Source organism: Neodiprion lecontei, chromosome 6, assembly GCF_021901455.1.
Source record: "Neodiprion lecontei isolate iyNeoLeco1 chromosome 6, iyNeoLeco1.1, whole genome shotgun sequence".
Taxonomy (NCBI): Eukaryota; Metazoa; Arthropoda; class Insecta; order Hymenoptera; family Diprionidae; genus Neodiprion; species Neodiprion lecontei.
This window is the reverse complement of record NC_060265.1, coordinates 30,778,695-30,792,697: the sequence shown is the minus strand read 5'-3', so window position 1 is coordinate 30,792,697 and position 14,003 is coordinate 30,778,695. Positions and strand designations below refer to the sequence as shown.

At 47.5% G+C, this 14,003-nt stretch overlaps 1 protein-coding gene across 1 annotated transcript in view; it reads left to right on the top strand.

Annotated features, from left to right (window-relative positions):
* The first annotated feature begins 7,782 nt into the window (after nucleotides 1–7,782).
* Nucleotides 7,783–14,003, top strand: part of LOC107226758 (protein TANC2) — a 67,766-nt gene continuing 61,545 nt past the window's right edge. The window contains exon 1 of the mRNA XM_046743309.1: nucleotides 7,783–7,910. Within this exon, the coding sequence (XP_046599265.1) occupies nucleotides 7,820–7,910 (91 nt within the window). The 5' untranslated portion in view covers nucleotides 7,783–7,819. The remainder of the gene's footprint in view (nucleotides 7,911–14,003) is intronic.

Sequence of the window (14,003 nt, the reverse complement as noted above, 5' to 3'; positions counted from 1 at the left end):
TTGGAGTAATAATAGCGAGATGATCCTAGGCATCCGATGACGATGTAGTTAGTAACGTTACTGTAACGATGCTGAATGTTTAAGAAAAATCGTTACTTCGTACCTTCAGGAATGTCTGAAATTGAAACAATTTTGTCCCTGATGTTTCGTTACGCCAACGTTGCCAACTTCAGCCTCACGGCGTCCCCCCACGTCTACAGATTCCATACCCGGACGAAAATTGATCTATAGATTCTAAAATTTTTCGGCCTCACATCGCAACGCTCCGTACTCGGCGGGGCTTTGGACCGGAAATAGAGCTTCCTCCAGCTTTCTCCAGCTTCCTATCCATCCGGGCCTAGCGGCGCGGGTCTCTCCTCTACATCTCCTCGTCGCACCGGCTCAGCGTCGAGGGTATAACCCGCGGGCGTCCTTCTCCGAGTCTTTATCTGTCTGCCATGCCGCGAGCATAGCGACCCGCCTATTTTTGGAACCGCCGCAGCACCCAACACTCGCCCTCTTCGACTCCTGCGAGCTCCCAACCGGCACCCAGTCGTCACCCAAGCCGCATACCGCCGCCCCATCTTCGCTTTCCTTTCCCCTAGCGCAGCCTCCTTTTCGCCTTCGCCCGATGTTGTGGAACCGAGGGACAGTCACCCAACCGAATGGATGGAAACCCCCGCGGCTCGAGTTCGTTCAACTCGGTCGGTGCTGGGGTGGCTCTTGTGTACTTTTGGTCTAGGTACCTACTCTGCGCTACGCCGGGCCCCTTGACGCGCGCCACCAGCCCGCAGCTGTCAATCGTTGCTCTGAGGTCTGACTTACGGTGCCCGAGCCGCTGCTGCTCGATGACTCGGCTCCTTCCCCAGGAAGTGGAACGCGTTACGGGGCGGCGCCGGGGAACATGGCGCACGAAACCCGCGGGGGGCGACTCGGCTTCCAAGCCGAACGGTAAACAGCCGGCAGTCTCACCGTTTCATTCATAGACCTATATATGCAACACTGTGCGCTGGACTGCGGATATAGAAAATTGACCATTTCATTCACTTTTTTCTTCGAAATTCGAGTCGAAAATATTTTTCCGAACGATGACAAAAATATGCCTTCCAAGTTTCAGCTCTTTAATATTTATATTTAGAGGTGCACCATCGCAATTTTCTGTTTCCCATTTAAATGACGCGGAAAATTTTGCTTTCTTGAAACTTTGAAGTTTTGGAACTCGTAAACGCATTAGTGTACTGATAAGATCAGAACGTATTTTTTTTAAGGAATTGAACGGTCTGCACGAAAGGTCTGTTATCTAAGGTCAAAAGGTATTTAAGGACTTTAAATAACTTTTTAAAGAGTAGATTAGATACGAAAATACATTCTGGTTTTATCGGTACACCGATACGTTGGCGAGTTATAAAGTTGCAAAGTGTGAAAAAAAACAAAATTTATTTCCCGTGTCATTTACACGGGAAATAAAAAATAGCGACGAGGCACCTTTAAATATTATAGAATATGAAGAGCTGAAATTTGGACAGCATATTTTATTCGTCATTTCCAACAATATTTTCAACTTGAATTTTGAAAAAAGATATAATTGATGTTTTTTTTTCTTATACAGCCTAGCGTGCACTAATGGCTGATAAATTTCGAATCTGTAATCGGTAATCGTATAGTATAAGTATCGATATTATTTCAGTATTATTTATTAAAATTGGTCTGAATGCGGTGCTCGCGAGGATGGAATATTCAATTGTACGGTCGAACGGATATTTGAAAAACATGTGTTTTTTTTTTCACTGAATAGTTAAAAAGGATGTTTGTTGGATGAAAACTTTCACAGCGTGAAACATTCATCACGCGAATGTATCCTGTTTTCATGGGGGGTCCGTTTGTTGCTCTCACGTTACTTTGCGCTAACTTTAATTGTTTCATTTTCATCGTTAGGTATGCGCGGTGACGAGTGTGAGGTGATTGTCCGACGGATCATTCTTTTGCATTCGCGATTTTCCGTCGTGTCGTTGAGCCTTTTTTCAATTTTTCTCCGAATCCGGCACGACGTGTATCCGTAGCGATGTACATGATTGTATCTTTATGAAAACCGGAACCTGTCATCCTCAACGTTCCTTCGATCCTTTCTTCGGCCCTCCGTCTTCCGAGTATATAATTATACTTATCAGAGACTTAGAAAACGAGATTGAACGTTAATTTTTGCCAATATTACCTCTACGGTCTGCAGTCGGTATCGTTGTAACAACTTCTCTCCCCGCAGGCGGTGTTTCATCGATACATCGAAACAAGCCCTACTCGCGATACTTTTATCCCATTCTTTAAATCGTTGTAAATTCCACGTGGAATCCGTTTCTTACCAACGTTCTATAATTGGTCGGCTCGGTAGGATCGCCGGGGTTATATAAAGGGGAATATAAAGGTTCTCGGTATAAAATAAAAGGTCGAAAAAGAAAAGTCACAGATTTAAAGAATGCAGTAGCGTATACACACAAAAATAGCCCGCAACCTAACACACTCCTCCGTACATACGCACACCTACTTACTATCGGCTCTCATTTTCTCTCGGGTAATTATCGTCGTGTACGGTATAAGTAGGCCGCAACCACCGATGCGGGAATCTCTCGCGTGCTTTAGACTCTCGAGAGTCTGGCTCGTCGGTATCCTGCGGACGTTCCCGGGGCTCCGATCGCAGCTTTGGCCGAATTGACCGCGAGTCGGATCGCGTCGCGTCGCTGCAGGAAGCTTCGGCGCGCACCGAAATTCCTTCTGCACCCCGGAGTGAGTCCAGGGTCCGTCTCTTCGTCTAGTCCGTGTATTTTTACCCAAACTTATTCGGCCGAACGCGGCACGCCGTCGAACCGGGAACGAATATAGCCAGCCTTTCGCCTTTCGCGAACGATCGTCAATTAGACCGGGCGTCTAGACCGCGGTCTCAAGTTCGAGGAACTTCGTTACCGGCGTCGTTTCGCCCAGCGAGATTTCCTCCTCTTCGTTTGCGCCAGGTGAGGATTTCCCGCCGTCCCCGGGGGCGGCGGATCGTGTTGCAACCGGGGCAACGCACCTTCGGTATAATCTTTGCGGGACGGTAGGCGGCTCTCGAACGACGACGGCGCCAAACCTTTTTCGACCACGGTGACAACTGCGCCGGGGAAGCGAGAGAGCTGGAGGGGAAAAAAGTGCGAGAGAGACGCGGATAGCGGTGTCGCTAAATTTAGCCCGGGCCACCCTCGCGCTTGTACAAACTTATCAATGCATTCGGAGACACGTGGGTGCGGAGAACCATAAGTCGGGGAACCTAGTCGAGGCTCCGCAACGCTTTCGTGCACGCGGATGGATTTGATTTCACCCGATTGTGGACACAACCAGTCTCGTTCCGCTCCCGGATCGGGCCGCAGTTAACGTCTCGCTCGTCTAGACGACGATTAAACCAGAATAGAGAATCACTCGGTCCCATTTACACATCCCGATAACCCCGCAAGGTTCCGTCGTCGATACTATCAAGACCCTCGAGGTTCGATTTCCTGGAAAGATTAATGTCGCCGGATCGCCTCCGTGCACCATTCTCTTCGCTTTCTTTATACCCATACACTCCTGGCACTTGAAAATAAATTCTACAGGTCGCACTTTGTGATTTATCGGTTTATACAGACTCGGTTTTAGTGCTGCGCTGCTTTATATCCGCGCGTGTCTGAAAATACTGAAACATGCCGTTGTCGTCGGTGAAAGTGTGCTTCTCCTTCTCTTTTTCAACTTTTCTGGCGAAAAACGTGGAACGAAACCATCGATGAATTTAATCCATTGTCCTTCCTACCGTACACAAGTCCTTTTAATTACATCCAGATCGAATGAAACGACAAAAAGAGACGTTTGCGGGTTCGGTTTGAGGCACGGAAGTCCTGCAGCGCCTGCACGGTATGCAGCTCGATGTTCATGGGAGCGTAGCGGGACTATTGAGCGATGATTTGTTATGCTGGGTATTACACGAGCGAAGGTGTAAAACCGATCCCGCTCTTGCCAAACTCGTTTTACGTATTCCAATAAGTGATTTCGCGGTGAGCAAACAACTTTGAAAGCCCTCGGTATTTCAGTTCGGTCTGCAGTGATGATTGCGGCTGCCGCGCGTTATCGCGCGCATTTGCAAAAGCTCGTAAATAACTTTTTATATCACGTGAAACTATACGGAGCTACCTGTTGTAATTTCTCTGTAGTAACTGTGAACAAGACTCTGAAAGCATCGGTATTTTATCCCTACATTCAAGGACGAATTTCCGCACACCGTGGACTCTGGCAATAATTAATCATGATTCGAATAAATGAATTTTTAAATCAATACGTTAGCTCACCATTGAGTAAACGGAGAATCCGAGGATTACGTTGCGTACCTTTAACGACGCATTTCGTGGTACGTAACAACTGGTCCTCCAGGAAGCCGCAGCCTTTTGGCCGATGCGAAATGAAACCGGAGTCGAAGAGACTCGGTGCCTGAAGGCGGCAGCGACGTTGATCTTCGCGAAAGAGGGAGAGGTATGGAAATATAACTTTGGTAGGAAAGTGGGAAAGAGAAAGACGGAAAAACGGAACGCCGGCTTGCTGGATGATCGCCAAGGGTGCTATGACCGTAGGCATTTATACCCCCCGTGAACTCACGCGCGGTAAAGCTTTAAGCACAAAGCGGCGCCTCGTAACTTTCTTTCCATTTTGATTGAACAGTGTTTCCTTGTGGCGTTTACTGCCCGACCGTTTAATCAAACCCCCTTCAAACGCTTACCACGTGGATCGTGGCGTGAGGGTCGTGAGCTGCATTCGAAAATCAAATAGTCCTGAAGGAATATGCCTTGCAGCATCCAGCAGGATCATACGAATAATGGCGTTTCGATGTTTCGTTCCCGATCAGTCAGACACCAAGATTATCTCCAAAATATAACATCGAAATCCATTGGTCCTCTCGCCTTGAATCTACGTCTTTCCATTGTGCGTCTTTCCGATGCAATCCAGTTCTTCAGAGAAACTGTAACGCCCTTGGCTCAAGGGCTAGACATGCCGTGCTCTGCGCAGGTGCAGTGGATATTAAATCTTGCACGCGATATCGGAGAATATGTATATCCGCTCAGACGTGACCGCCTATTATCCGTCTAGGAATAATTTTCAAACCGATTATGCGTCGAGCGATTTACCATGTTCGCTTTGCAATTAATTGAAAATACCTGTCTCTATTATTGCCCACATCCTGTTCCTCTCATTTCTTACTCTTTCGGTTTTCAAACTTGGAGCAAAGCTCTCGCCGACGTGGTTATGGACCGGGCGTCGAATGTGCCAATAATAAACAAACAAGGCAGGAACCAAAAACCAGTTACATATCTCGGCGGTAACGGCATTGCACCGACGTCACTTCCTCCTCGTCCAGTAGCGAGGCCGGAAGCGTTCGTTCGTTCGTTCGTTCGTTCGTCGCGTGAATCATACGGACTTTATGGCCGTCTCTGATTTCTCGCAGCTTCCTGCAGTGCCTCACGGTTGTAGCTGCTGCAACTCTCTTATTCATTAATTCCTTCCGCCGTTAAATACGTCGGCATTAACTGTCGACAACAATGCATAACTGCACGGTTATCAGGATCCGATCTAATCCACCGGACGGCCGCGATCTTGACGCTTGAGAACACGGAGCGAGAGGCTTTAATTGAACTCACCGTCGCCGCGTACGTACGTCTCTGTCGAGACCGTCACGTTCCCATGCATCTCACATCAGTGGAAACTTGAGCCAATGTTAAATGTGTTTAGACTAGACCAGGGTGCAGAGTTATGAGCGCTCCACTGTCCGACCGTGACAGTTCAGACGAATTAAGACCCGGTCTCACTCGGCAGGGGTCCATCGCCAATTGCTACCGAACCCAACGTACCGTTCCGTCACGTGGGATTGAAATCTTTCGACAAATTTCTACGACTACGTTCTTGACACCCGGAAATTCCATTCGGAGTAAGATGCAGAGAGGCAGAGAAAAGTAAGCTTATAAGACGTTGTATCGTCGCTGCGGCTTCCCGGCGCAGACCGACGAGTCTCTTTCTCATTATCATCGTATTTTCGTTACGGATACTTTCGAATCACACACGTTACGTTCCGTTCGCAAGGACTGCCGAAGCATAAGGGTTTCCCGGTGGTGAGTGAGGCGTTCTTCTGGAACCGCTAGACTTCCGCTTCGCGGACGGGAGGACGGGACCGGCTATTTCTGAGCACCGTCGTCGGGGACAATGGACTCATCGCTCTCGGTGTGGCCACGTCGGTTCTTCCCACACTGCAGTCGGCGCGCGGCGTGCTCCACGGACTAGAGGACCTGGCACCTTCTCCGTGGATCGAGCTTTCACCACCTGGTTAACGGAACCCCAGGCTTTGCCGACTCACTTTTATGACGCTTAGCCTCGGCCGGAGTACCGCGAACGGAACTGTACCGCGGGCACCCGACATGCCTTGATTCCTCAATTCTTAATACCAGCACGTCGTAAACCGTTTGCACTATGCACTGAGGTCAGGGTCAGGGTAAGAAGAACAGGAGCCACGTTCCATGGTAAACCTAGGAGGAAGGGGAGGAATTATATGGAGGGACGTGGCGAGTCATCAAGTTGACGGGGACGAGAGACGGACCGACCCTTGGTGCATATTGCGTTCTTTCTTTCCGTTGGACAACGGTACCGTTTCCGAGACAGTGATTCCACCTGATTATTTTAAAGACCGCTGTACGAAGTCGGTCTTTTTTTTTTCGTTGCGAGACAGCTTGAGATCCGGAGTCTTGCGCGCCGCCGGTGAATGGCCCAGTTTGGCTGGTCTTCGACTGGTGCGAAGGAAGGAAGGTAGGCGCGTTCGACGGGTACAGGGACGTTGTTACCGGGTCCAAAGGACCCGCTGGACCTCGAGGACACGGCGAACGATCAGGGGCGAAAGAAGGAAGGGGAGAAATACGGGCAAAAACAGCTCCTGAAAGCAATGTGATTGCTATATTTGGCTCTCTGAGTCACCCGACCGGCTAGTGGAGTAGCTAGTGGCTGGTGCGGCTAGCGGTTCAACGGTTGTATTCACTTTATTTGTATCTTCACTCGAGCCGAGTGATCGGACCTTCTCTTCGGGGTGACGGAACGCGAAGCTCGACATTGTTTATCGAACAGAGTTGGCCGGGTAGAAATGAAAAGTAAGAAGATTTTGTGCCCGTTACCGAGGACGTCAAAACGACGCACTCGAAATTGGTAACTACAAACTCGTTAATTCTGATCATCGAACGAGAGTAACGATCGCCTGTACCAATATCTGCAGCGTGTTTGCACGAGTGGGCTGGTTCTGCTAAAACAATTTTCTGGCTTAACGGACGTTTTACGATTTCGCAATTAGTCACGCAAACACGTATCGGTGTACACGGGCATTCTACGAGGGATATTAATTTCTGAATATCGCCACGGGTTCGCGGTCATAAAGTAAATTCGTACATCTCTCCCTGTACCTGGAATCTGGACAAGAAAAATAAATTGGCATGTAAGTTGAGCGCAGTTGTCTTTCCAAGCGGCATTGACCAAATAGTTTTTAGCACTTGCTCGTCGAAGCGATCGATCAATCAAGAGCTCATCTGTAGATCGTTAAATCAAGATTAAGCTCACCCTAGAGGACGATCTATAAAGGCAGTAAAAATCGAGACTCGTGATTCGCTCGAATTCCGCAAGGGCGATAAATCTCTTCTTGTTACGATTCCGCGCTCTTTCGGTACGAAGCTCATCGGTTTTTACTCATTTCTGTTTCAGCGCGTACATTTATCCAGTTTCGGGGTAATCGTGCCTCGCGCCGCCGTGCTGGAAGGTAACGAGGATGAGAGACTCCATCGTTTACACGCCCGTCTCCATCGGTCCGGACACAGACGACGAGGACACGCTGGTCAACGCCGAGGTCTACAACAATGGTGAGTTCTTTCACGTGTCTCTTTATCTCCCGACTCGAGGTTAAGGTCTGGATGCCGCGGCGATCCTCAAGTGGAACTCGGTAGGCGGTTGACGCCGCATGTCCAGCCCCGAAGCTTTAATGCACAATAATATGAACCGCGGTAGGTTCACCCTACTTTGCACAGAGGCGAAGCAACGGACGCGATCCGCTTCGTAAGTGCTTTACTCACGGCAATGCCTTCGCCTCACTGTCCCCTCGACATCTAGCGCACTGAGCAGGTAATCCGAGACACGTTAGCGACGTCGTCAGCGATGTACAGGGTGTGCCAGCGGTTACACCGGTCGGACTTTTCGAGGTGAGAACAAGATTGGGAAACAGGTTGGTAGCCTCTCGGCTCGAGCGCCATTAGAACTCGATTTTGACACACTGCCGGGGATTGAGTATTGATTTCTTGTTCCGAGAATTTCGTAACACCCCCGAGTAACGCTTCCTTCGCACGGTCCTGGCCGATTCTCTCGGGGCCTCAGCGGATCGGGGGGAGCAGAAGAGACCACAGGATGAGTCATGCGCTGCCCGAAGGCGTTTTTGCGTTCACCGGTATACTTAGTGATCGAAAAGTACGCCTGGTACTTGCCATATTGCAGGAGTAAATTTCCAGATTGTCTTCAGCTTTAGTCAATGTTTGCCGAATGGAAAACGTGCTTCAACTCGAGTCTCCGGGTATTTTCAGTCGCCGTTAGTTACACGTGTGCGCGAGCTCGTTCGGTCGCGATCCCTTTTCCGGAAGCGATAAGCATCTCTAGAGGCTAACGATAAGTAGACACATGGACTTGAATTGTTTTTGAAATAGCGAGGCACTTGCTCTTAGAAAGCACCGTGAATGATATTTGGGTCAAGTTTGATTCCGAGCCTGATAACAGGACGAACCGGAAGCGAGGAAAGGAGTAATTTTCGTCTCAATGTTATACTTCGTACGGGTTGCTTTGGTCCTGCAGGCCGCGGGTTCGGAGCGGCGACAGGTACTCGTTAATTGATGAAACTTAACGGAGTATGGGTCTGAGGTATAATAAAAAGCGTTAATGTCAAGCGTCCTCGAAAGCAATTAATAATTGTTTTCTGCGATATACAGTACGGGGTTATTATACTTTTGAACGCGATCGTTTGCCGCCCAACACCATTCTTTCCTACCGCGTATTGTGTTATGTATACATGCAGTGTATAAACCTGTACGGATTTTAACGAGCGTGGTTCGAGAGAGTTGTAAATTTGAAACGAATATCGTAACTGGCGTCGTTAACGTCCTCGTATTTCATCGAAAATTGTTGAATTTCGTGAGAGAGCATTTTATCGTATATGTCCTACATTACTCTGGGTTTTTAGTCAACAATTACGTCGGTATACCTACTTTCGTTACATACGCGTCACAGCCGGAGAAACCGTTCAACGTTTTCGACAAAGTCGATTTGTAGACGCGATTGGTATAACATTTTTTCGGCAGGACACACCGGTTCGCTGCAAAAACCAATTTCAGGCAAACGATTACTCTCGGATTGCGAAAGATTTCATTAAATAAAATTGTGTAACGTTCTTAAATTTCACGCGATACATTGGCTACCGGAATCGAATAATAACTAAATAAACTGTCGTAAAAATTTAATTTCAGGTTTATTCAAATTCGGTAAAGATTGAGATAAAAATCAAAAGGGACAATCTTAGGTTTTTTTTGCGATATTTGGAGTCTAATATTCTGTATAGTGTTTCTGAATTAATTTGCAGCCATATTTTTTGAATTCGTCGACTTCACAGGAATTGAAAATCCAAAGCTACAAGATCGTAGGATTAATTACTGAGAAAATACAACAAGATATCTTCGTTTTATTTAATGCATCTTTTGAACTTTTGAAAATTTAAACACTTGGAGCAATTTGAGTTTGAGGGCTTTATCGTTCATAGTTTCAAGAACGTTTCAGGATTTTTTTATTAAATTTATTAACAAAACGCCATACGCGTCATGCCGCCATTTTTTCACTAATCAAAGTCCTCGCACTCAAATTGCTCCAGACTTTCGTTTTCTGTGACAAAAAAAAAAATTCCCACGTCAAAAAACGTCGATTTCGAGTTGAGATTGTTTTAATTTCCGAGGAGCGTATAAGCGCAGCAAGAAAGCGAAGACGAGTCCTGGTGACCAGCGTCTTCTTGCCCTTCTTGTCCCCCACCAAGCCGACTACGCGGCGCCCGGACTACGAACCGGGGCCTGGGACCCGTTTTACCTTTCGTTTCTCCGGGGCACTGCCGTAGCGGCGCGTTTCAGTTGATGTAATTAAATCCACAGAATCACGAGGTAAATACGATAGACGTACAATGGCCGTCCTCACAATTCTCGCTGCAGCTCGGCGCCGTGCACTCGGTTCCATCTTATTGTTACCTGCCGGCCGCCCCCCTCGGCGCTTTACTTTGTGCGCCAAGTCACGCTGGGAGCTTCGACACCACCGACACGTCACCGGCTTCATTTCACGCGCAATTTAAACTGCTCCTCGCTGCCATTTTACTTGGCCCTATCCGAAGGAGTCGTTCCTTGCGCGGACGTCGACTCGATTCGCGTTGATATTAACGATTCCGCGGAGCTCTTTCAGGGAAGGAGAGACTCGCGGTTGCTAATTGCCGGCTCGCCTGATGCTCTTCGCGTCGACGTCGTTCTCATTTGGAGGAATGATAAATAAAAATACCCGGATTGAGTCCTGTATACCCACTCGGGTATTTTACCTACCAGATATTCTGGTTATATCGTGATTAAAGGCAATCGTTATATTCCGAGAAACAGACCTCCTGCCGCGGTGATAAGTTGGAAATGTACGTGTATTAATAGTCCTCGTAATTAGAGAACCTTGAGGCGGAATCGTGTTTGCTTGTACGGAGACCTCACTCTCGAGTATATTTATAGCTATTGCTACTTCAAATTTTGCGGTACGAAATTATCAGCAGCTCGGAATTCATGACCGTCCGTAGAGTAATCGTTACAGGTGCAACTCGTGTCTGTATTATTATATACCCTGTCCGAAGGAAGATACTGCATAACGGGGAGCGCGGAGGATATGAAAGTGCCAGGCGCCATGTGTCGTTATTCATCATGCACCGCGTGCGTCACGTGAACGCGTGCAAAAAGGGAAAATGGGGAAGGAGAGAGAAGCCGGCGAACATGCCGATCTTCGCGTCTCGGTATCACATTATCACAAGCCCATAACCCGGCGTGCCTTTCCCCCGAACGAACAAAGCTCTCACCATCGGAAGCCAGAGTCGGAGCTGGCGGACTTGATAAGCGGCGAGTCGACGACTCGCGTATATCGCCGCGCGGTCGGGAACATCTAGTATAGGTGCAAAGCTGCCTAGCAGCAGCGAAGACAAAAAAGGGAAAAAATTTACGGAGAGGTGTAGGTACGCCGCTGAATAAGTAACCTGTAAGAAAAAGGAACGGTGGCGCTCGACGATGGTTGCTTGGATGGTCTCTGAGGAAGAGGAGGAAGGCGATGTGGCGGCATGGGCAAGGTGAGTGGCCCCATCAACGGCTATCCTCGTCCTGCTAGAGGCCGGATGAACTACGTGCTTTCACAATTTCATACACTCCGGTTCAAGTTGTTTGGCGCATGGCCCTGCAGCGTATCATCCTTACGATTCCGCCGCAGCGTTCTGCTCCGGATCATCGACGAGTGTCAGGCGGTAAAGAGATTTTTTCACGAGTAGGGTATGTCCGTGGGTAATTCCAACCCGGGAAGAAAGTTGAACCCGAGCGAAATGGCAGGTACCCACGAATTATTAACACCGGTAAGCTGTGCGTACCGAGTGGTTATACGGCATTGTGTATAGGTGCTACATGCATTTTAACTCGAGAACGAAAATTATCTCACGGGTAATTACGCTCCATCCTGTAACGCGGGAACGGCGGTAATTGTCCAGACAGGAAGTCGGTATACGCGATATTTATACGTCTACGTACGTCCGCGGTCAGAGGGAGCAATCATTCGGCGTTGTTAAGTGTTCGGTTTAGTTGACGTTGGATTAATGCCGATTTGCCGAGGAGAAATATCAATTTTATCACCCCCAGGGCCTTGCCGTAAAGACGAATACTGCTCGATACCGGTTAGCCCTTCGTAACGAGGTGAACATTTCTCACTTGTGCGGCATGCAAATGCCAACTCTCTTCGACGTACCGAACGTGGCTACATTCAGTCTACCTGTCCTGCTGGTATTACGCTGCAGCGGCTTTGTATATGTCCGTAACCAGGCGTGTAACTCGGATTATCGTACTACTGCGTATTTTGCACTTGTAGGTAACTGAATTTATTCACGCGACAATGACGATGGGCGATCTTCGCTTATACACGCGAAATATTGTAACCGGAGAAGTTTTGTTCGCATATTCGTTCCACGCTTCCTTCCCACTAGAGCGCGATGCTCTCTCGCAGTAGAAGTGTAACCATTGATCTTTTCAGTCACAGAAGCTATTACAGTGGCGCCCTTTCTTTTTTTATCTCATTTCTTGTATATCCCATGCAAAATCTTGAAATTTTTTGACCAGACTCGCATACAGCGTCGGAAAATTTATAAAAAATGTATAATTGCACTTTTATGTCGAAAAAACTGAATTGCATTACTGAAAGGGTTAAAAGATGATCGATTTTTTTTTTATCGAATTGACGCTGATGATACCGTTTGTACATTGTGGATAATGGACGATGTTTTGGGATAGATGAAAAATTTGCCTCGAGTTTGCGCGTGCGTCGGACGCGACCACGTCCAGTGACCCTGTTAGTCAGTGATACAGATTTCGTAACTATCAATCACGAATTTCGTCATAGATTCGCGGCTGACGTCTGTCCAATATATAATATCTAATAATATGAACCTTACTCGGACTATAATTGTGCCTGGAAGGTTGCGCGGATGATGATGCATACACGCAAACGCCAAACGAATTTGTGCGCCATTCAGGTACGTACAGATCTCTTTGTTAAATTTCTTTTCCCCATAGAATTTACGACGGCGATATAGCTATATCGTATATAATAAAGCGGAGGAGCGTGTTAATTCAGATACCGCGGGCAGGTTTTTTGTCTATGCCAAGAGCAGAATATTACCAGTGTGTACATGCGTACGTATACCCGATACAAAAATCGACAAGAAAATGACGTATGACCCGGTTATGGATTTATAATTGTATTTCGTTGTACGTGCCGCGGACGGAGTTTGATAATAATGAGCACAAGTTTCCGTTATTGATTGATACCGATCACCGGTTACTCATCGAAGGTAAAACGGATAAATAATTCTTTTGGTATAGAAAATCATCGGATAAGTATTGTATCTGGTACCGTGGCGCCGTCTGACGGTTTCGTTTCGTTTCATTACAATCGTTAAATCACTTTATCTTATACTATCATAATAGCGAGGCAGGCTACATAAATTGGTGCGGGCACACCGATACAAACCGGGTGATTTCTTTTTATTTTTCTTTTTTCCCCTCTATATTCGATTTCAATCTCGTAACAAACTGGCTGTACCTCCGCCATTTGATTTATTCCACGTCGTCTATTCTCCCAGAGTTTCTCTCTTTCTCTCGCTACTTCGTAACACGGCAATACAGAAAAGTTCCAATCGAACTCCGGGCCGCGGTCCGATAGTTTCGTACATCAACAGCTCAATGCAGCGCAGACTTCTTGGAGAGATAAAACTGCCGCGCTGATCGGGCCGAAGAGCAATCGACAAGACGAGACGAGAGGAGACGAGCCAACGATACGCCAGTTAAGAGATAGGCTGTACCTCTTGTACTTATACCTAGTATATATAGCGTCATTATCGCCTTCGCGCTTAGATCAATCGAGAGATAATAATTGGCTTCGGATATAGGCGGCTCCGAGTCAAGAGCGAAGTACGAAAGATCGTGATGTGTAATGTAGCGGTATATACGCCGCGAGATGGATAGCTATATCGGCGCGTTGTGGTGTGTAAAAATAAATCTGGGATGGGAAGAAAGAAGACGAGGAAGAAGAAGAAGAAGAAGATGAGATAATGACAACGCCGTGTGTACAGCTGTATGTGTAGAGAAATGAAAATAAAA